The 23,857-nt window shown below is 47.2% G+C and overlaps 2 protein-coding genes and 1 pseudogene across 2 annotated transcripts in view; 2 read left to right on the plus strand and 1 right to left on the minus strand.

Annotated features, from left to right (window-relative positions):
* Window positions 1-1,825: 1,825 nt before the first annotated feature.
* On the minus strand, window positions 1,826-4,206 carry LOC135910992 (larval/pupal cuticle protein H1C-like). Its single transcript, XM_065443066.2, has 3 exons — window positions 4,178-4,206; window positions 2,038-3,442; window positions 1,826-1,946 (listed from the first exon to the last, which is right to left on the minus strand). The coding sequence occupies exons 1-2, from the start codon at window positions 4,178-4,180 to the stop codon at window positions 2,285-2,287; spliced, it is 1,161 nt and encodes a 386-aa protein (XP_065299138.2). The 5' UTR covers window positions 4,181-4,206; the 3' UTR covers window positions 1,826-1,946; window positions 2,038-2,284.
* A 5,665-nt stretch (window positions 4,207-9,871) lies between these two features.
* LOC135910991 (calphotin-like) overlaps window positions 9,872-23,857 on the plus strand; it is a 103,445-nt gene continuing 89,459 nt past the window's right edge. The window contains exon 1 of the mRNA XM_065443065.2: window positions 9,872-9,884. The gene's annotated coding sequence lies outside the window, so the exon portion shown is untranslated. The remainder of the gene's footprint in view (window positions 9,885-23,857) is intronic.
* On the plus strand, window positions 22,736-22,915 carry LOC135911006 (U2 spliceosomal RNA; annotated as a pseudogene).

The following is a 23,857-nucleotide window of genomic DNA, read 5'->3' on the forward strand; positions in this document are numbered from 1 at the left end:
GTTCCTAGAAAGTAGTGAATACCTACCGTAGGCCTCAGACCTCTAATACTTGAATATATGTCAAAACAATGTGGTTCATCGATGAGTGCATATACAGACGGATCGGTCTCGTCGTATTCATCAGGTGCGGCTTTCGTCGTGCTTGCTCAACAGGCCATTCGCTAGTTTCCTTTGCAAAACAAGAAGACACCGACAACCATGGAACTAGTCGCAATCAGAGAGGCAGTGAAATATATTTGCGACAGTCTCCTCAAGTATGGACAGTCTTTAGTGGCGCAATATCAGCTCTGCAGATAGCTGGAGTGGTAATGAAAGAAAGCTCACACAGAGTATTGGATTTGCAGAACGGCCACCATAATACATTTTAGTGGGTTCGCTGTCAATTTGCGGCACATGACAATGAACTGGCCGATGCCGAAGCCATGACTGCGCTCGAATAACGAGAGTCACTGCTTGCGATTCCTTTTTCAAGGGCGCATGCCAACAGCCTTCTCTCAAGTGTCATCCCAACAGAGACAGAGAAGCGCTGGGACAATCCGCATAATCGCCACAGACGACTTCAAAGATTGGGCTCTACTATGTAATTTAGGCTACTACCCAAAATTCAACGCAGCTGTGCCAGTTTCCTGCACAGACTTAAGCTGGGGGAAAGGTCTACACGAGGGTACGTGCACCTCATGCGACGCACCGAGTCACCAGGCTGTGAACTGTTCAACGTGGAAGAGACTGTAGTTGAACTGTGTGATTACCATCAGTACGTGGAAGAGCGTCAAGAGTCGCATAATGTTCTTACACACCTTGGCAGCCCTCGCCTGTCGGAGGACGTTATTTAATGCCCCTGGCTAGTCACTAAACCGAGTTTTAAGGCCGGCCTTAACTAAATTTTGAAACAGCACGGGCCCGGACTGCAGGCTTTAAGTAGTTCAAATGGCTTACTATATAAGCTTTTGATCTTTCCTCATCATCGTCACCCATCATGCTCCTTTTTCTTTTTTCTTTCGATTCCATCTTCCCCTTCCCCTAGCGAAGAGTAGCTAGCTAGAGGAATGTACCTCAAGCCGGCCTCTCTGCATTTCAAATTATGAAACCTTTCTCTCTAGGTGTGTACTGCTGGGAGTATGCCACTCTACAATCATGAAAAATATTTTTAAAAATTTCTCCAATGCTGAGCGCAATCGAGCTCACGTCACAGAGGTTCTTCAAGGACAGCGACCCGACGCATTAGCAGGCTGCGCAACAAATGCACTGGGCGTGTGCCGCTTTCCAAAGAACGCCTTTCACACCAACGCTTTATCAAGCTGCGCCCTGAATGTACTGGGTTTTTACCGGTCTTCAATTAACCTATCGCCAACTTGGATCAAAAATTATGTGCCACTTAAGTGTGAGGCGAGCGAGGGAACAATTATTACCATTAGAAGGCGTCGGCGCGCAACGTTTCTTGTCCTGGAAGCTACGCGCGACTACTCGGCACTGTCACTAGATGATACATCTTGTTCAAACTGAAGCGTGAGAGAGCAGCCAGGTTGTCGCATGCCGCGTTTCTCAGCGACTGCACGCACCGGCGCACTATGAATTTATGACGCCATGCGCAGGCTTCACGGTGGCGACGCTAGATGGCGCCGAGTGTGCTTAGTGTAGCGAGAAATAGGAGGCCTGGTGCAATATAGACGCCTTATAAATAATCAGTTTGGGCGGGGGCAATACGTTGTGTCAGTGTATTCATTGAAGGCTAACGCATTACCGTAGACCGTCAGCATTCGACGAGTTCTGCCAAACAATTTGTAGTCCCACCTGAAGCAATGTCATCACTACCACCACGTATTTTGTACAACAGGAAACATTTATTGTGGCAGCATAATTTAACAACATGCACAACTGAGCTCAAGTCCAACACGTTTGTCATATCCTTATCGACGAGGCAGGTCCTCTGAAGAGTTGAATTATTTCTGCAATGAGAAAAATGTAGGGATGACACATCAGTTTCTCAATTATTCAACTTAGCATTCAGCGTTTTATCGAATGTTCTATGGTACTTACATTTCCTCCTGTGGGTGCGGGAGTTCTGGCCGTAGACACCAATGCCGGGGTGGAGGCCATGGTGACTATCGCCGGGGTTAACGTTTCCACTGCCATAGCCATATACTGGGGAGTTGTGCGAGGCAGCAACGGCTGGAGCAGCGTGTGTGATGGAGGTCGTAGCTGGTGCCGCAGCCAGAGTTGCGGAAGAATGCAACACCTTGCTGACAGCTGGGGCTCCGTATGTGGAGTCTGCGGGAGCAGACTGCTAGGTGGTGACGTGGGACCCGGCTGAGCCAGCAGCCACGGTCGCAACAGCTTTGGCAGTGGTAACTTGGTTGTTCTGCTGGTCCTTGAGCACGGTTGGGGTGGCATGGAAGGTAACACGGGAGACTGTTGGGGCACCACCGGTCGAGGCAGACTGAATCACCTTGGTCAGAGATGGGGCAGCGTAGGTAGCGAATGCTGGAGCTGACTGGTACGTGGCGCGGAATACACCAGGAGCGGCAGCTGTGACTGGAGCAGCCTGGTAAATGAAGCGGGAAACACCGGGGGTAGCCGCAAAGAGCGGGTAAGACTTGTAGCTGGGGAAGCGGGACAAGGCAGGAGCGGTGGCAGCAGTGACGACTGGAGCCGCGGCGTAAGAAGCGACAGCTCGCGCAGCGTGGACAGCACTGACAGCTGGGGAAGCGTAGGTAGGGAGCGCTGGGGCAGACTGGTAGGAGGCGCGAAAGACAGCAGGGGCTGCAGCTGTGACTGGAGATGCCTGATAAATGAGGCGGGATACAGCAGGGGTAGCCGCAATGAATGGGTCAGACTGGTAGGCGGTGAAGCGTGACACAACAGGAGCGGCGGTAGCAGTGGCGACTGGAGCCACCGCGTAATTAGCGACGGCTGGAGCAGCGTGGAAAGCACTGACACCTGGGGAAACGTAGCTAGCGAGCGATGGAGCAGACTGGTAGGAGGAAGGGAAGACAGCAGGGGCTGCAGCTGTGACTGGAGATGCCGGATAAATGAAGCGGGGAACAGCTGGGGCAGCCGCAATGAATGGGTCAGGCTGGTAGGCGGTGAAGAAGGACACAGCAGGTGCGGCGGCTACAGTGGCGACTGGAGCCGCCGCATAATTAGCGACAGCTGGCGCAGCGTGGAAAGCAATGACAGCTGGGGAAGCCTGAGCAGCAGTCAGCGCTGGATAAGCGTCGTAGCTGTAGACGGAATCAGCCACAGCCGGGTCTGTAACAGCGTAGCTGGCGGCTGGTTCATAGGCAATGCCTTGGCCGAAACCATATCCGGCTAGGCTAGAGTGGCCCGTTCCGTGGCTAACGCCGTAGCTGGTTAGGCCGACGCCGTGGTCGAGGTTGTAACCACTGAAGTGGAATTGCGCAAGGGCGCTGGAGGCCAGCACCAGGATGACGCAGGCACGGAACTATAAGAAATATTTGACATTAAAATACTGATAAGTTTGTGCACTGTTCTTATGAATATTTTACTTATTTTTGTGAATAACGCATTAGTGCCGATGAATCGATACCTTTCTCATTGGTAACCACAGCAGCCGTCTTTTGTTTTTTCACTCTTTTGATTTTCTTTATGTGTTTCTTAGGTTTCTCTAAAAGAGTTCTGGCAGCCTGTATATAACTGCAAGTCGTGTGCAAGACTACACATGCCTGATCTACTTATGATATAATGTGCATTGAGTTTCCATATGGCTTACTTAATATCAAGAAAGAATAAAGAGGAGAGATGGCAGAAATCGAATTAATCAAACTTTCGACTTGAGAAAACTAACACATGATACTGAAAAAAACGTGCCTACATTGAAATCATGGCATATGACAATTATTTCTATGCCACTTTAAATCAAAAAGCATTCTCTTTCATTCCTGTCAACTTTTTCAGGAAGTGATGGAAGTCCTCTAAACATCGTTTTTTTTTTTACTTCTTGTGCTAAACCAAAGGTGCAAATGAAGAGGAAGCCTTAGAAACACCGAAAAATCTGAAAATGAACTCAGCCTTCCACACATTAATACGTATCCTGTCAGGTGCAACTTGCTAACTTGATGCTGACACTGAATATGGCTCAAATTCAAACTGAAGTGAGTGTTGTATGAATCACTTCCCGCAAACTACCGCTGTTAGGCTCAATGGGTATTGGGCTTACCATGGCTGTGGCACTTGTACCCTTAGCACACAAAAGACTGCTGTAGGTTCCCCCGACCCGAACACTCTTATATAGCCCACACAAAAAGAATGAAAGCGACGAGGAGAGGCTACTGATTTAATGCGGGCGAGAATTCAAAAAGGCAGGCACGTGCAGCCACAATATCGCTCTATAGGTCGGTGCACGCACATAGAACCACAGATCACATTGACAACGCGCATAACGTTATATTCTGCAGGAAGATTGCGGATCGCCGTTTGTTTTAGGTATGTTATTTTACGATCTTTCGGAGTGCCTACGGCGGCGATGGGAGCTCCTGCGCTTTAAACGCTGAAGCTGAGTGGTCTCCTACTTTGGCCTTCTGAAGGTAAAAGTTATCGAGCAAAAAAGCAACACAAAAGGTGAGGGGACAGGGCAGTCTGCGGTTAGGAGGGCGAGGGCCTGAGAGTGTTCATATGCGGTTGCTCGCATTGCTCGGGTGAGAAGTATGGCGCAACTACGCTCCCCTCAGGCGCCATCGATGTGAAGAATATGATAGATTGCATCGATTGCTCTCCGTAGTGGGTTGAGGCTGCTCGCCTTTTTTTACTTTTCTGCTCTAGAATTTGAATCGGCGCGGGCTACAGACAACACATCGCTCTGCACCGCGCCCGCGATCTTTCGCTGATGCCATCCATGGCTTTTCAGGTAACCGTGTCCGCATTATCGGCTATTTTTCCACTTTCACTGCAATTTGGCACAGCTCTTGTCTTGAGTACAAAAATTGCGCAGTCCGCGAAGTAGGTGCAGTATTCGCACCACTAATAATAAAATATAGTGTCAAACTCTTTATTAATTAAATCATTTATCCCTGATTCTATGAAATCAACGTGAAAACCATCGCCTGTTGCTTTGCGCGGTGATTTTCCAATAAGCACTGGAAAAGTATAAACACCACTCAAACAAAGAAAATACCGCTAACATGCTGTTTTTTACATGAGTATACGAAGTGGACCTGCGTAAAATTGTGTGAATCTTTTATGCAAGAGTTTTGTTTCGAGAGGCTCCAATGCTCGCACCTTGTCTTGTAACCCCTCCCTCCACCTCCCGCACACACACTCTCTAGAAACGCCAATCATAGTTTGTAAAGTACACGTTTCTAACATTTGAAACATTAAAGCATAATTCATGAAAATTTGAACTTGAACACTGTGAAAATGTCAATGCCTACTAGAAGCCAATCAAATCTGGAAGGGTAGGTTTTCTTAAGCTGTGATGGGTTTAACAAAGGATTCTTGAGCTTGCTTCATTTGTTGCGTAGCAATGGCAAATGCGCCAAAACCTTATTTTGATTCATTGACCAAAGGCCTTTAACGACGCTAGCATAGAAACGCAGATAAGGACCATACGCAAAGTTTCAACAGATTTATATTTCTTGAAAAGGGACTTAAATATGCATGAGCTGACTAGACAAATGACAAGGGAGCCGTGGAATCAAGGCTAGGAGAATTATTAGAGGTGTGGTCTTGCAGAGCCCAGATATAGCATTCCACTAAACATATGCGAACAATGAGCCATTGTACATATTCGATCGTAATAAAGCTTACGAAATGGCCGGTGTTAGGCCTTTGTACCCTGAGGCTCCTAAAAATCGGGTTATAATAGTCCAATTTCGGAATATCAGGAAATTTGTTTTGTGCTCGTGATGCAGAAGTATTTACTCCGAGATGAGAAAGACATTGAAAGTACGTTTAGTATAGTGCAAAACTGATGATCCGCCATTCTGGTTCATATGCTATGGCGCTCTTCAGGTGCACACAATGTAACAGGTTTTATTCACAGCCGCGCCGTCCGTATCGCGATGGCGTCGAAATTGGAAAACGCTCGTGTATTTTCATGGGCCCGTAAGGAATCCCAGCAGCTTGAAATGATTCCTCAGCCCCATATATCGCACCTCTCGAAACCTTTGTGTTCTTTCAGTGCTTTCAAAGCACCAAATTCATCTTTTTTTCCCAATCAGATCTGGCGAAGCAAGCAACCGCAAAACTATCTCTCTTTAACGCACTCCAGAAGCCACGCTCTCATTTGATGTTCGGGAGAGTGTAAAGACAAATAGATTATCTTCTGAATGCAGAGGATCCGGACAATCTGCTCTTTTTATTGCATTTGCAGAAAGCACGCTCAGAACATCAGGAAACAGGACGTGGCACGTGCGAGCCCCATGACGGAATACACACCAAAGGTAGTTGTGTCGTTCATTCACGACAAATCTGAGGGTTTGGAGAAAGTGGCCGCAATACTAACGTTGGTGTTGTATTTTCTGGTCCCCAGTAACTTTCGCTTGAACAAACTTTCTTTTATAGACACACACGCTCGAATGGCCACTTGTCATGTCTTCGCGCTTGACCTGGGCTGTCGTCCTAATATCTGGCTGATTGTTATTTGGGGAGTGAATATCACTGAATGCTACGTTCATTGAGCATAGCGTAGCCATTGCTGAATAAATACATTTAAGAGAAAACTGGAGTAGCTACATGGACTGACTTCCGTAGTTGGTTGAGGCTGTTCTGATTGTTTTTATTTTTGCGCTATATAAAATTAGGTATGTGCCCCAGTCGCTGGCTAGCGAGTAAAATGAAACATTCGGCTTTAGTACGTCCAGTTGTTACACCACTTTAAGCGCTTCATGGTCCGAGGAGCTAATGTTACCCAGCTAGGGATAAAGCAATGGAGATTTGTGAAACGTTGAAGCGAAAGCAAATGGAAATTATCAGACAGTGGTCAAGTGGGAAAAGGCGTGCTTTTCGTTAGCATATTATATGAGTGCGAATAACTCTCGTAAACGTGAGACTGCATTCCGGGAGCCTAGGCTCTTGCGCCGTGCAATATTTTGATATTGTCATGTAACCTTCTTTGTCTCGTTAAGAAATACATCCGGAAGGAAGTCGAAGCAATACGTGTGCACGTTTACTCGTTTTTGAAACACTACGGTAGAACGACTTTTGATAGCCATGGTTGGATACTTCGTAATTCTTGAATAGGCGTGATTTGTACTTTCACTGAATAAATTGCTGCAACTGATTTTCCTGGAAGCAATCATAGAGATTCACTTACTTTATCGAGTTAGCCTATTGGGGTTTGGGAAACTGTGTAATAGGTGTGTGACTGCATAGCTTTGTAAAGAATTCTATGCGGCAATTGAACGGGTGAATTTAAGGAGAACATCAATTTCTCAATGTCCATACAATCGCTTCTACTCGCGGGCTTGTGCTCGCTGTTTACTTGCCATTGCATTTCCTTGATTATTTTCCTAAATGGTATCAGCAGCAGCCTTTCCAAACATATTAACTCAGAATGTCCTTTGTAAAATAAAATATTGTAAAATTGTAAAATTGTAAAATTTATTGTAAAATAAATATTGTAAAATAAAATAAAATTTTTCAATATTGCAGCAAAAAATTCTGTTTTATTTAGTATACCATTACTATGAAGCCCATTGTCAGCATAACCGCAATGTTGTTATTCTTCTTTTGCCCATTACCCACCCTGGTTGCTCAGTGGCTATGGTGTTGGGCTGCTGAGCACGAGGTCGCGGGATCGAATCCCGGCCACGGCGGCCGCATTTCGGTCGGGGCGAAATGCGAAAACATCCGTGTGCTTAGATTTAGGTGCACGTTAAAGAACCCCAGGTGGTCGAAATTTCCGGAGTCCCCCACTACGGCGTGCCTCATAATCAAAAAGTGGTTTTGGCAGGTAAAACCCCATAATTTAATTTTAATTTCTTCTTTTGCCCATTGCATGGCTCCTTCATGTGTTCATCGCCAAACTTGGAGGAGTAGGCAGTAAAACAGTAACGCTACGCGCACATCGTATAATTTCTTATCACGCTGAGTACCTTCTTGCGGAACCTAGTTTTATGTATACCTTTTAGAATATATGCCGTAAATAATGAAGGCGCTTTTATAATGGTAAAACAAAAACAGTACAGGTGTACCTTTTGAAATACGCAGCCCTTTTCTGTATGCCAGAAGGGCTTTCTTGTTCCCCCAGCACATACTATACCTTCAGCTCCATTTCGGCAAAATAATTCAGATATAAAGTGTGGGAAGAAATACATGAGTGGTTCCAGTTACTTTTGAGCTTGAACGTAAAAAAGTGTTTTGCTAATTGAAGTACGTGGAACAACAATGCACTTTACGGCGAGTTTGATGTCACATAGCTGCCAGCTGGTGTCGTACTGGAAATTAATTCCAAAAGGATACATCTAGCAAACTCACTGGCTATAATTCCTAACTTGCAATATGTGCCGTAAATATTTATTTCGAACCTATTTGTAAACTTCTGTTCATTAGCTTAAGGTGTGTTTCGATTTTTATGCATGTACCCCTCTCAGAATTATCTACGTCAAGAACTAGAATTATGAAACAGGCTATTTTTAAAGATAACATAACTTAAAAATGATCATCCCGAATGTATTCGTGCAAGTGAGTTGAGATAAGTAAGAAAAGTTGGGTAACGCCCAATCACAACTAGCAGTGATCTTCATCTCATAACATACCAGAAAAGTATAACATAAATCAGTTTGCTTTGAATTCACGATGCGAATCACACAAAATGAATGCAACCTGAGAAATCGACTGACAATGCAGAACTACCACCACTCCTTTTGAATATCTTAAGTCACTTGAACGAAATGCTTGGGGTATCACTCTGTTTCACTTGCGTCAGTGATGGGAAGGGGGTGGAATGCCCAAAGTAACGTTGCAGCAATTTTAGCTGATGAAATGTTTTTCCAGTGTATATTCGAGCAAATTCTCATTTTGGAGCTGTCTCTACCATAGATATCTAGTTATTAGAGCAGTAGGGAGCACGCAAGTTTTAATTTAGCATTATTACATTTAGGGAGAGTAACAGTCCCATAAAGTTGTGTTCGCCCCCATTAAAAAAGCTTTAGAGGCCCTAAAGGATTTTTCACCCGCTGCCGTGGCTATAGTGCTAGGCTGCTAAGCAGGAGGTCGCGAGATGGAATCCCGGCCACGGAGGCCGCATTTCGATGGAGGCGAAATGCGTAAACACCCGTGTACTTACTTTTAGGGGCACGGACCAGGTGGTCCAAATTTTCGGAATCCCCCACTACGGTGTGCTTCATAATAAAATCGTAGTTTTGGCACGTAAAACCCCGTAATTTAATAATTTTTAAAGGACTTTGTCACACCAATCTTGTTTTAAGTTCGAGTGAACTGATTGGAGATATGTTCCTACAAACTTTGTGAAGATATTAGGGTTATTGAACTCCACAGTGGTTCGCTCGAAGCCATTTCTGGGTATTGTGACAGCGCCAACTAGCTCAACCCGAACTTTTGCGTCTAACTGACTTCCTTTTGCCACTCACTAGAGTCTCTAGAAGCATCTCTCGACATTGACATTTCACATTGATTGGGGCGTAAGCCCCTTCTGTAAGCTAAAGGGAGCGACATTCCTCTTGACATCCTCTTTTCCGAATCCCCTAGCCACACATGGCTTCCCTCGCCAATCACTTCCCTCTCATTCTGCCCTCTGATCGCTGGCGATCGCGCTGCGCAGCCGCGTGGCCGACGCGATATCAGGACTCGGGATCGCCGTGACCGTGGGGCTGTGGACTGCGATCAAGAGCAGTTGCCCTGGCGCCGGCGCCTGTCAACTGAACAAAACGAAAATTCCACAGACCCGCTTAAGGCTGGTGACGTGGGTGAGTGCGAAAGTATTATAGCCAGTTTAGTGATACGGTCCTTTCTGCGCGTTCCTTGACCGCGCAAGAGAGAGAGAGAGAAACTTTTATTTATAAACGATTTACGTGCAGTGGTCGGAGACCCTTTAGTCCAAGGCCCCGCTGGCCTCGCCCGCCCGCTTGACCTGTGTTATGAAGGACTGTTGTCCCACCAGGTCTGAGCTGGTTAGCTGTGCCTCCCATTGCTCCATTGTGTGGTGTGTTTTATCAAACGGGTGTGATTCACAATCCCAAGTAATGTGTTGTAGTGTTGGTATGCCTCCGCACCACGGGCAGTCGGGCCTGTAGCGAGTGGGGAACATGGCATTCTGTAATTTAATTTTTAATCGAATACCCCAGTCTGAATTTTGCGCCAGCTGGCGGCTTCCTCTCCACTGAGTTGTGGATGAGGGGGAGGGTACTTTTTTCTAGTTGCACGCTGATGAGCGAGAATCTCCCGGGCATTCGTTGGATTGGGGTCATTGCAGTGGCTACCTGGGACCGTCCCAGTCGAGTCGGCCCGGTTAATAATACCTCGGGCTAGCGAATCGGCCAGTTCGTTCCCCTCAAGGCCTGTATGACCTGGACACCATAGGATCCGGTGATGATGGGCGAATTTTTTACCTCAATATCGAAGTTTGAAGATCCGAAGCGGGCGCAGCTGCGTCAGGTAACAAACGGGGCAAGAACGCTCACAGAAACGCACGGCGTTCGCTACGCCTAGGCGTGGTCTATGAGACCACCGCCGCCTCAACGATATAGAAAATGTCTGAGAAGGCATCTCAAGAGCCAACGACGGCTACCGGCACAACACCGGCACCAATGTGCTCCGCCTCAGGGCAATCACTGAATGATTATAACGAACAATCTTCATCCACTGAGATGGAACACGAGTTCGACAAGAACCTCACCGAAACCGACCAGACAAAGGACGACCGCACTGGCGGTAGTTGGCACATTGTGGAATCACAAAGAGCTAAGAAACTACGTAAGAAGAACGAAAAAGGCAAGAAAACCCCATCTCAGAAGCAACGCGGCTCACCTAGTCAGGCAAACTTCGCGAGAGGGGAACGCGACGACCATCCATATGGTGTGGCTGAGAACCAAGGAAATCGCTTCCACCATCCAAAGCGCAAACCTGTGCCAGCACTACCAAAGGATGATGTAAAAATCATCATGCGTCCCACAAAGGGATTAACTATCAAAGACATACTAATACCAACCTTGGCGAGTGCCATTCTCAAGGCAAGCCAACCAATCCAAGACCATCTCTGTCGAACTCAAGATGGACCCGTGAAGCGAGAGAGAATCACAGGAATGGATTTCATCCTCCGCACTCGCCCCGGATCGAACATTATAATTCTATCGGTGAGCAGCACGGAAGTGGCCAACGTACTCCGCCGCATCACGCTACTCGAATTGAGCGGACGCGTGCACCAATTCAACACATACGTTGCTGACCCCGACAACTGCTATCGAGGTGTGGTTCATGGCATTCCAGCGGACACACCCATGGAATATTTACTAGCCAACATGCGAGTACGGACACACGGAGTTCAAATCGAACGAGCTCGGATGCTAGGCAAATCATCCACGGCGCTCATCACGTTCACCGGTGGCTCCCTTCCCAAATGTATTTATTACATGGGAGGAGAGATGCGACTCCATCCATACAAGCCCACTGTTCAAATATGCACGGAATGTTTCCAAGCGGGACACCGACCGGATGTGTGCCCCCACCCGATCAACATCTGCAAAAAATGCGGCCTGAAGGATCCCCCCGCCCTTGGACACGAGTGTGTGCTCAAATGCGCCGTGTGCGGGGCGGGAGGCCACGAGACTGGCAGCAACCAGTTTCCACAGAAACTAAAGAACATTTGTCCCAAGAACACCAATCGTCAGTCCCGCTCACGAGAGCGAGTGGGCCGGAAGAAACTGCGATGGTTCAGCTCAGAGAACGAGGAAGAGAGCCATCGCCACAAATCCACATCTCCTAACGGCAAAAGAAGTAGGAGCCCATCCAGGGAGCTGACCAGGGCCGCACAAGCGCCAGTGCCCCCGCAGCACCAGCAGTCACAAAAGCCTCAGGTGAGCTGGGCCACGGTTGTATCTCCCAATGCTCCGCAACACACACCAAACACATAGCGAGATCCCGGTTATGAAATACTTAAACAGGAAAACGCTCAGCTACGCGCACAACTTCGAGACGAGGAACGCAAACGACAGCGATCCGACGAGAAAATTAAGGAGTTAGAGGAACGCCTCACACGAAAAATACAACAGCTTGAATCAGATCGTAGACAATCGGCCACAGAACCGACGCAAATCACCTCATATACGAACACTCTCGCACGTAGTGAACCAAAATCACCAACACCACAAACACCGAATACCGAAGCGCCACCCGCAATGGCCCAAATCCAACTATTATTGGCAGAAACCTCTAAATCACTAATGCACGAGATGATAACCCCTGTGAATCAGAAACTCTTCGATTTCCAATCACAAATGCTGGTAGAATTCGAGAAGCACAAACAACAAGTGACGGAGCAGCTAAAGACCGCAGCCAAAACCACAACCACTAAGAAACGCGCCATAGCAGTCGGCGCCGGATCGGCCAAGACCAAGACGGCCCACCGCATAATTGATACGGACGGCTCGGACACCGAGATGTCAAAAGCATAAATAACGAGTGGGAACCATGGCTACTACACTTAAAGATAAAACAAAACCAAACAACCCGGAACGATTAGAGATCTGGCAATGGAACTGCCGATCCTTCGCTAGAAAGGCGGCAGCCCTCCAGCAATTTATTAAAAGCTCTCAGGTAGCTCCGGACATAATATGCCTTCAGGAGGTTGGGCCCAAACCGGCACGACTACAGGGCTATTATGTTCTGAGCGACCCCCAAAATCCTAAAGTTGCCACGCTGGTGAGCAAGACAATCACGGCACAAATTATATTCCTCCCCCAACGTACCGGGGAAACAAATTCCGTAACTATCAGCGTGCTACCGCGGAAAAGAGCCAAGCACACAGCATCATAACAAACATTTACAGCCCTCCTAAAAGCAAAGGTCTGGACCTACCCCAAATTTTATCGGACACTAAGACCATAGCGGGAACCAAGGACAGGACGGTGATATTAGGCGATTTCAACGCGCCACATACAATGTGGGGCTACGCGTCCACATCCCCTAAAGGAGCCCTACTTGAGCAATCGGTTGAGAACCTCGGCATGCAGACAGCAAACCACATAGGCGCGCCCACACGCACAGGTAACAGCGTGAGCAGGGACACAACACCCGATCGCGCGTATACGCTAAACATCAAAGACGCACAGTGGGCATCGCTAAACGAAAACTTGGGAAGTGATCATGATCTGATTCGTATTTCACTCTCGACCCCCAAATTACGTAGAACGATTGGCACAACGAAATTAACCGACTGGTCAAAATACAGGGAGCTCCAACGGAACCTGGACACAGCAACGACTCCCGACAACATTCAAGAATGGACAAAACTCATCCAGTCAACACACGAGGACACTACCAAAACCATCGAGCGTACGTCGGACGCCCCCGTGGTCGATTCCCACCTAGTAAACTTGTGGGACGAAAGACACAGATTAGTTAAGCGTTGGAAAAAGCAACGCCTTAACAAACAGCTACGTGCCCGCATAACACTTCTGCGGAGGAGGCGCTACGACACGCTGACGAATTAGCGAAAAACGAGTGGGCTACGTTCTGCGGGTCCCTCTCGGGGACCTTGGGAACGGCTGGCACGTGGCGCATCCTTCGTGGAATGCTTGACCCGGATAGCACACGCACGGAAAACAACAAACGACTCCAAATCATATCGGACAGTTTTCCAGGCACAGACGCGGAACTACTCGAGAAACTGAAAGAACGATACATAGGACCACCATTAAACACAGACGCCCCAAACGAGACGCGACCATATCTTGACCGCGCAAGCTTTCACCTGAGCTTTAACTGCTCCTCGGCGAGGCCAAATGAAAACGCGCCAAGCGTCTCAACGCGCTCGCTTGGCCGCGAGGAGTTCATAACTCGAAGGGCCACTCATCATCATCATCATCATCATCAGCCTGGTTGCGCCCACGTACTGCAGGGCAAAGGCCTCTCCCATGCTTCTCCAACAACCCAGGTCATGTACTAATTGTGGCCATGCCGTGCCTGCGAACTTCTTAATCTCATCCGCCCACCTAACTTTCTGCCGCCCCCTGCTACGCTTCCCTTCCCTTGGGATCCAGTCCGTAACCCTTAATGACCATCGGTTATCTTCCCTCCTCATTACATGTCCTGCCCATGCCCATTTCTTTTTCTTGATTTCAACTAAGATGTCATTAACTCGCGTTTGTTGCCTCACCCAATCTGCTCTTTACTTATCCCTTAACGTTACACCTATCATTCTTCTTTCCATAGCTCGTTGTGTCGTCCTCAATTTGAGTAGAACCCTTTTCGTAAGCCTCCAGGTTTCTGCCCCGTAGGTGAGTACTGGTAAGACACAGCTATTATATACTTTTCTCTTGAGGGATAATGGCGACCTGCTGTTCATGATTTGGGAACGCCTGCCAAACGCACTCCAGCCCATTCTTATTCTTCTGATTATTTCCGTCTCATGATCCGGATCCGCCGTCACTACCTGCCCTAAGTAGATGTATTCCTTTACGACTTCCAGTGCCTCACTGCCTATTGTAAATTGCTGTTCTCTCCCGAGACTGTTAAGCATTACTTTAGTTTTCTGCAGATTAATTTTTAGACCCACTCTTCTGCTTTGCCTCTCCAGGTCAGTGAGCATGCATTGCAATTGGTCCCCTGAGTTACTAAGCAAGGCAATATCATCAGCGAATCGCAAGTTACTAAGGTATTCTCCATTAACTTTTATCCACAATTCTTCCCAATCCAGGTCTCTGAATACCTCCTGTAAACACGCTGTGAATAGCATTGGAGATATCGTATCTCCCTGGCTGACGCCTTTCTTTATTGGGATTTTGTTGCTTACTTTATGGAGGACTACGGTGGCTGTGGAGCCGCTATAGATATCTTCCAGTATTTTTACATATGGCTCATCTACACCCTGATTCCGTAATGCCTCCACGACTGCTGAGGTTTCGACTGAATCAAACGCTTTCTCGTAATCAATGAAAGCTATATATAAGGGTTGGTTATATTCTGCACATTTTTCTATCACTTGATTGATAGTGTGAATATGGTCTATTGTTGAGTAGCCTTTACGGAATCCTGCCTGGTCCTTTGGTTTACAGAAGTCTAAGGTGTTCCTGATTCTATTTGCAATTACCTTAGTAAATACTTTGTGGGCAACGGACAGTAAGCTGACCGGCCTATAATTTTTCAAGTCTTTGGCGTCCCCTTTTTTATGGATTAGGATCATGTTAGCGTTCTTCCATGATTCCGGTACGCTCGAGGTCATGAGGCATTGCGTATACAGGGTGGCCAGTTTCTCTAGAACAATCTGTCCACCATCCTTCAACAAATCTGCTGTTACCTGATCCTCCCCAGCTGCCTTCCCCCTTTGCATATCTCCGAAGGCTTTCTTTACTTCTTCCGGCGTTACCTTCGAGATTTCTAATTCCTCTAGACTATTTTCTCTCCCATTATCGTCGTGGGTGTCACTGGTACTGTATAAATCTCTATAGAAATCCTCAGCCACTTGCACTATCTCATCCATATTAGTAATGATATTGCCGGCTTTGTCTCTTAACGCATACATCTGATTCTTGCCAATTCCTAGTTTCTTCTTCACTGTTTTTAGGCTTCCTCCGTTCCTGAGAGCATGTTCAATTCTATCCATATTATACTTCCTTATGTCAGCTGTCTTACGCTTGTTGATTAACTTCGAAAGTTCTGCCAGTTCTATCCTAGCTGTAGGGTTAGATGCTTTCATACATTGGCGTTTTTTGATCAGATCTTTCGTCTCCTGCGATAGTTTGCTGGTATCCTGCCTAACGGAGTTACCACCGACTTCCATTGCACACTCCTTAATGATGCCCACAAGATTGTCGTTCATTGCTTGAACACTAAGGTCGTCTTCCTGAGTTAAAGCTGAATACCTGTTCTGTAACTTGATCTGGAATTCCTCTATTTTCCCTCTTACCGCTAACTCATTAATCGGTTTCTTATGTACCAGTTTCTTCCGTTCCCTCCTCAGGTCTAGGCTAACTCGAGTTCTTACCATCCTGTGGTCACTGCAGCGCACCTTGCCGAGCACGTCCACATCTTGTATGATGCCAGGGTTAGCGCAGAGTATGAAGTATATTTCATTTCTAGTCTCGCCGTTCGGGCTCCTCCACGTCCACTTTCGGCTATCCCGCTTGCGGTAGAAGGTATTCATTATCCTCATATTATTCTGTTCCGCAAACTCTACTAATAACTCTCCCCTGCTATTCCTAGTGCCTATGCCATATTTGCCCACTGCCTTGTCTCCAGCCTGCTTCTTGCCTACTTTGGCATTAAAGTCGCCCATTAGTATAGTGTATTTAGTTTTCACTCTACCCATCGCCGATTCCACGTCTTCATAGAAGCTTTCGACTTCCTGGTCCTCATGATTGGATGTGGGGGCGTAGACCTGTACAATCTTCATTTTGTACCTCTTATTAAGTTTCACAACAAGACCTGCCACCCTCTCGTTAATGCTATAGAATTCCTGTATGTTACCAGCTATATTCTTATTAACCAGGAATCCAACTCCCAGTTCTCTTCTCTCCGCTAAGCCCCGGTAGCACAGGAAGTGCCCGCTATTTAGCACTGTATATGCTTCTTTTGGCCTCCTAACTTCACTGAGCCCTATTATATCCCATTTACTGCCCTCTAATTCCTCCAATAGCACTGCTAGACTCGCCTCACTAGATAACGTTCTAGCGTTAAACGTCGCCAGGTTCATATTCCAATGGCGGCCTGTCCGGAGCCAGTGATTCTTAGCACCCTCTGCTGCGTCGCAGGTCTGACCGCCGCCGTGGTCAGTTGCTTTGCAGCTGCTGGGGACTGAGGGCCGGGGTTTGATTGTTGTGTTCATAGGAGGTTGTGGCCAAGTACTGCACCAGGGTGGCCAATCCTGCTCTGGTGAGGGAGTGCGTTAGCGGTTCTGGTCACCGGGATCAGGCGACACTCCAGGCCTGTTTGTGCAATTTTATCAACACGCGGATTTTTTTTTTAAGTCCGGTGGAAAATTGCTGGCACCGGGATTCGAACCACGGACCTCTTGCACGCGAGGCGGGTGTTCTACCTCTACGCCACCGCTGCACCTCAGGCCACTCAGGGGCACTCAATTCTAAATTATCGTTTTTTAAATTATTTTATGTACTGAGTTTTAACGCGAAAGCGTTAGGTTGGTATGTGTCGCAGAAAATCCGGCTTCGCCGTCCGGCGATCAACGTCGACCGTCGCTTCATTTCTAACTACGCATTCCCAACCACGCAGTCCCTCCATGTAGCTCAATTAAGTTACTGAACTAATTGAATTTCTAAATGTAAAATACGTCAGAAAAATCGTACAGCACAACTTACAAGCTACAGACATGATAGCATCGGATTGTAGCCTGATTATAGAAGAAAGCGCAATTTTGTAACGCGAAAACTAAAAAAAAAACACGAACTCCGTTTCCAGCGTTTCTACCACACATAGAGCGACCATGGCCTCCGCCGGCGCGCAAATTTCAAAGGCCCCAAAGCGGCGCTCCCGCTTCCTTGCAACACCTCCAGACGGCGCTCGCCTCCTCCGCATCGCGGCCCACGCAAGAGGCCGCGTTTCTACGAGAAAGCTCGGTTTCGTGCATAGGGTTCGCCGCCAGCGCTCCCCAGTAAACATTACGGTTACACAAGCTGCAGTTCCCGAGGGGCCTCAGAAACAGTCTGGGTTCTGTAGGTGTTATCGCGTTCTTATCCTAAATGCGAAGCTTAAGCGTTCTACAATGTTTTATGCACTCATGACGAGGAGCTACCTCCTACCCATTGGCTGTGCGTGTCCAACGACACACGCACCAGGCCACACGTTTATTTAAGCGAAACTGTGGAGCCGTCGTGGCGTCGGCGAAGCGTGCTGGCATAGCTTCCCTCAGGCCCGGGTTTGATTCCAACCATTACCGATATTTGCGCATTATTCTTTTCAAATGCAATAATTTACATTTTAATAGGAACTTCCCTGTGCAATTTGACGCCAGCTTGAGTATTTTTTGATGTGGTTTTACTCTTTGCCATGCGGTTACTCCGCCGACTACCACGCCGGATACCCACCTGATGGGGCATACAATGCTTTCACATTAAAAATAAATATAAAGAAGGTGCCACAAGCAATGTGCATTAGAGCCGAAATGGCGTGAGCACAACCACGTGAGTCCGCTCCGCCAACGGCGAAGCACGGAAAATCCGGAGACTTGCTCTCCTGCCCTCGCTCGCCGACTCAGCTGGAAGATAAAAGGTCGCTAGCTCCAGTTTTATTCGTGCGACTTAATCGGTTGCGGCTGTTCGCAAGCGCGGCGGCCAGAATATGAAAAAAACTTACTTTTAGAAGCGCACCGAGACCAGCAACACAATGCGGTGCATTGCGCCGGCGCTCTTATGCTTACGCCTGCAAAAGCTGTTTTTGCGCAGCGCGGCACATTTTGGGGAATTTATTACTTTCGTCGCAATTCGGCGCAGCTATTTTGCTCATTATCAAAGTGACGACATTTGCGCAGTATTTCTTCCCTAGTTATGAATTATTATGCAATTATCTTCATTAAATAAATAATTTAGGCCAGCGTCTATGAAACCAACACGAAAACCATTCCCTGCTTCCAGCCGCAGACAGTTTAATAAGCGCTGGGACAGTAAAAACACCAGCCAAACCGCGAAAACTAGCACTAACGTGCAGATTTTTTAGATGACAATACGAACTGTACCTGCGTAATGTCAGATGTGAATCTTCGGTGCAAGTGCTTTGCCTCAAGTAGCTCCAAGATATGAATCATACGTTGCCACCTTGTATCGTGCCCACCCTCCCTCTAGAAGGGCCCACCGTAGTTTATAAAGTACACATTTGTTACTTTTCAAACAGTAAAGCATATTTCATTAGGCTTTCAACATGCATGTATCTTGTGACAATATCAATGCTTGCATAAAATCCAACAAATCTGACAAGGTAAATTTTTCTTGGCCTCTTATGGGTTTAAGAAAAACTTCTTCAGTGTGCATTAGTCGCTACGTAGCAATGGTAAATGTGAAACGTTCTTTCTAATACAGGAAGCAAAGTTATTTAGCGGCGCTGACATGGAAAGGCCGAAAACGATGCAAAACTAAGTTTCAACAGATTTACTTTTCTCAAATGGTCGCGTAAGTATGCATGACCTGTCGACACAAATTATAAGTAAGCCGCCGAATTAAGACTTGCAGAATCAGCACAGGTGCTGTCTTGCAGAATCCAGATATGGTATTCCGCTTGGACTCAGTACTTAAGACTATGCAGGCAATCAGCTATAATTTTATATATTTGACAGAAATAAAGCTTGCAAAGCGACCGACACTATGCCTTCGTACCGCGAGTGTCCCATGAAGCAGGTGAAAAGACATCAGCTTTATTCAGGCAACATAATACAGTTCCCGAATATCAAGCATTTTTTTCACGCTATGGCGTTAAGGGCCCTGTGTCACAAAAAATCCGATGCGGCCTCGGCGTCGGTGTCGCCGTCGTTTTCCACGAGAGAAAAATCATCCCGAACCACGCTTCTCGAACCACGCAGGCCGTCCGCGTGGCGCAAAGGTGTTACTGAAAGAATTGAATTTCTCAAAGTAATATTTGTCAGAAAATTCGTAAAGTATGACTTACACACAACTTGCGGACATGGCAGCGTTGGAAGGTAATTTTAATATACCGGAAAACACTAGTATGTTACGCGGAAACTCAAACCCAAGCCCGTTTCGAGCTGCTATTTGAGGTTTGTCTTAGAGGCCGCGGCTGCTAGGTGGGGGAACAAGGGAGACCTAGTCAGTCGGTTGCTGTCTTTAATTTAGCGAAGTGTGTTAAAGAGATGTACTGATGTATACAGGAGTAAATAGGAATATCCTAATTATGAATGAAGTAACTATGGGAAAAATGGTTATTGTTATATTTCATTGTACTTGAACAATCGGATGCTTTGGTATCACACGAAAATCCGATTTTGGAGGAAAGAAAAGGTGTAATAACCGTCTCGTTTCTCGGTGAACACGTCAACCGTGCGTGGAGGGAAGGAACGCCTCACCCCGCGCCATCGCGACAGGAGCGGAAAGCTTCCAGTGCGCGCGAAAGCCGCTAGGAGGAGCGATGTCATCAGCGCAAGTAAAACCCCTCAATCTCCCAAAGTAGCGCCATTCACTTCCCTCCTCCTCCGCTCGGCGCGGCCTCGACGGTGGCGCCGCCGGTGGTGGGCCTGCCGTAGCAGATGACGGCTAACACGCTACGGGAGGAAATCCGCGGAAAACTTCGTTCGAGTCCTGCGGAGCAGTTTTTTCAATCTAGATCTTGCTTTGTCAGTCGGTAACTGGCCTTAAGAATGTCGTGTCGGATTTGCGGAAGAAATAGAGAAAAGCACCATTATTCAAGGCGTATTTAAGGCGTAAAGCGCGCGCACGTTGAAAGTTCGTGTTGCTGAAACACGACACAAGCACGCGGTGTGCTCAGACACGCGAGTAATTACCAGAGTTTCAGGTTTTGACAGCGTGAAAGTATGTGCACGTGGTTTCGTAGGTTAATTTACGTAGCTGCAGGATGCTTTTGTTCGGCCGGCGCGTGAGAGATTCAGACTGTCTGCGGTCAGCAATGCCTGGCAGCAGGGCCGTTTCTGTTCCGCGCCTTTTACAGATGTACGTAGCTCATGCACAGGTTGTGGTGGCCATGAGCAACGTTTTCACACATAGGTGGTATAGATAATTTGAGCAACGTACCAGCATATGAAATCGTTATTTATTTATTACAGTGCAAATGGTTAGAATTTGATAGAAAAAAAAGAAGGAACTTGATGGGACAACTGGAAAGAGGTTCAAAAAATTATTATCCCCCTGCCCTCATTGGCACCAGCAACACTTTTGTTGGAGTGCTAATTTTATTTCTGTATACTACGTGCGTCTGTATTCTTTTGCGTTGTAAGTTTTCACAAGGAAGCAGTGTTGCGTTAACTGGAACAGTCAAGGCACACAAGACAGAAAAAAAGTTGATTCTTGGGTTTTACATCCCAACACCACGATCTCATAAGGCACGCCATAATGGGGGCTCCGGATTAATTTTTTCCCAGCTGGGGTTCTTTAACGCGCCCCCAATGCACTGGACACGGGCCCGTTTTGACACGGGCGTCAAAAGAAGAGGTTGGAGGAGCATTGGCACTTCCTTCACAAAGCCGCGCGTTCTTTGCCACTTGCTCGAAGTCAGCCCGCCCGATCTTGTGAATGCACACTTTTCTTCGTTTTGCGTTGCGCCCGGCGGATGGTAAAGCAAAAAGCTTTTTGCCGTCACTGGGTCTGTTGTGGCAACCGTAGGCGCAGCAGCACGGCATCGCAATTGAGCACTCGGCCCTAACACATTGTATAAAACTACCGCGCTCCTTCAAACCGCCTGCCGTACTTTCGTCGCGCAGGCCCAAGAATGGGGGTCGCAGCGCGCTGGAAAGAAAAGATATAAAAAAGCGCGGCGCCTGCTCTACGCCGGAAAGAAAAAAATATACGAAAGCGCGGGGCCTGCTTTCACGTGACACAGATTGGGCAATGGGGGAGCGGAGGAGGCTGGGGCGACAGGAGGAGTGGAGGAAGAAGCGCCTGGGCGAGCGGGGTGGCGGAAAGATCTAAGAATGGCGTTACTTTTGGAAAATTGAGGGGTTTTAAGCGCAAGGGCATAAAGCGCAGGAGCGCGTGCTCGCTCTTGAGACACGTGTGATGGATTCGGATCAATGAGGAAATAATGGGAAATTAGAGGCTATTATGATAGTTCATTGTGTTTGAACAACCCGATGAGTTTGGATTGCATAAAACAATCACAAGAAAGTCGCATTGTGGACAAAGAAAGCAATTTTGTGTCACGCTAATTAAGTAGTTGTGTGACTCAACGCCATGGCAAGCGAATGAGAAGTCGATGCGAACGGGGCTCGATAACGCTAACGCGTTCCGCTCAAAAGTGATGCTTAAGCTTCGTCCAGTTTTTTCCCCTTTATCATGTAGGGATAATTACAGCTGTGCTGGAACAAAAAAAAACTCCATTCCACTTTGTTAAGTTGAATGACCAACGGAGTTGTCTATGCGGGCCCTTTAGTGGCGAACTGTCCATTGCCGTGCATCAAACGCCGTATGCACTTAGACGGAAGGTGAGGCGCGACTAGCTCTTGCACGCTGTTGAGGATCAGAAAATGACGAGGCACCGGGAGTTATACATAGCCATGTACTGTTGCAAAACGGGACACGATGCGTTTTACTAACGAATTGCGGCACGTAGAAAAGACACGCACCCGAGGGCACACACTGCCTTGTGTAGCCAACGCGATCATGCATTGGTCGACGTCCCGCAGTGCAGTAATAGTTGTGAGGTCATTCGAAAACCACGAGCAGTCACACACAATGCAGGTCACGCAAAAATTGGTTACCCAGAAGCTCTCTCTGAAACCTGGCCATTGCTCCGGTGAAGGGTCCCATGTTTGCGAGATCGGGAACACATGGACGGTTCGCATTTCTTTCCGACTGCCGCTCCTGGCAGGCAGCACGCTTATGGGACAGCTATCATGGGAGAGGGGAAGTAAAGTAAGGAGATAAGCAAGCTCTTGAAACGCCGACAAAAAGAGGGCGGTGCGAACATAAACATGGCTGACGCGGGTGAAATTGCAGTATCTGCTCTTGTCAGCTTAATTTTAATACGGAATGTATTTGGACTTAAAATATTAAACTTATATATTGCACGTTGGCGGGGGGCTCAATGCCTGCTTCACGTCCTCTGCGGGTCGGCCTGGTATTACATTGTCATCGGGATCGGCCCACGTATGAAGAGAAAGTCTCGATCTACATGGCTCGATAGACCCTTTCAATGTTTTTTTTCTTTAACCACGCATGTACAGCTTCGCTGTAAAAACATTTACCGTACGCATCGTAGCGTTCGAAGCCGCTGACCTCCGCACTGGCTCAGTGGTAGTGGCGCTCCACAGTTGAACAGAATGTCATGGATTCAACTCCCAGTAGCAACGTAGACATTTAGTCGACTTGATTAGGTTCCATGGTAAGGTTGCTTGGTAAAGTCATTCTCGGCCATGGTGGCTGCCTTTCAATGGGGCTGAAATCCAAAAAAAGAAAGAGAGGACGCTCCGGTGCTGATAATTTGTGCACTTGAAGAATTCCAAGAGAATGGCATGATTCCTGAGCGTCCATCGATGGCATCCCTCACAATTTATATGTTGCTTCGCTTTGTTCAGCTTCACAAATTGATTTTTTCGAATCAGAGCTGGCAAGGTGTACTACAGGAAATTTTTATCTTTTTTAATGTGGTCACCAAATAATTCCCTCATTTCATGTCGGGTAGCTCCGCAAGCAAAAATATATATATATTTTCTCAACGCAAGCTATCCCGCCTAATTATTTTGTACAATTGCATGAAGCAAGCTAAACAATGGTCACATAGCAAGACGTGGCACGTAGGAGCGCCGCGGCGGAAATGCATTAAAATTACTTGTGTGTTATATTCAGGACCTATCATCTCACGGTTGAAATGAGGTGGCCCGCAAGGCTAATGTTATTATTGTATTTCCGACTTGCGAAAAACTTTAGTTTGTGCAAGCACTCGCACAAACGGCCACTTGTTCTGTTGAAGCGGTTGCACTGCTTTTGTCTAAATGTCGTTCTCATGCAAACTTGCTGCATTTAACTTCACACAGGATACCACTTGCAATTCTTTAACGTCACCCTTCGTATGAATAAGTATAGTCTTGGCATCG

Source organism: Dermacentor albipictus, chromosome 2 (assembly GCF_038994185.2).
Source record: "Dermacentor albipictus isolate Rhodes 1998 colony chromosome 2, USDA_Dalb.pri_finalv2, whole genome shotgun sequence".
In the NCBI taxonomy this organism is placed as follows: domain Eukaryota; kingdom Metazoa; phylum Arthropoda; class Arachnida; order Ixodida; family Ixodidae; genus Dermacentor; species Dermacentor albipictus.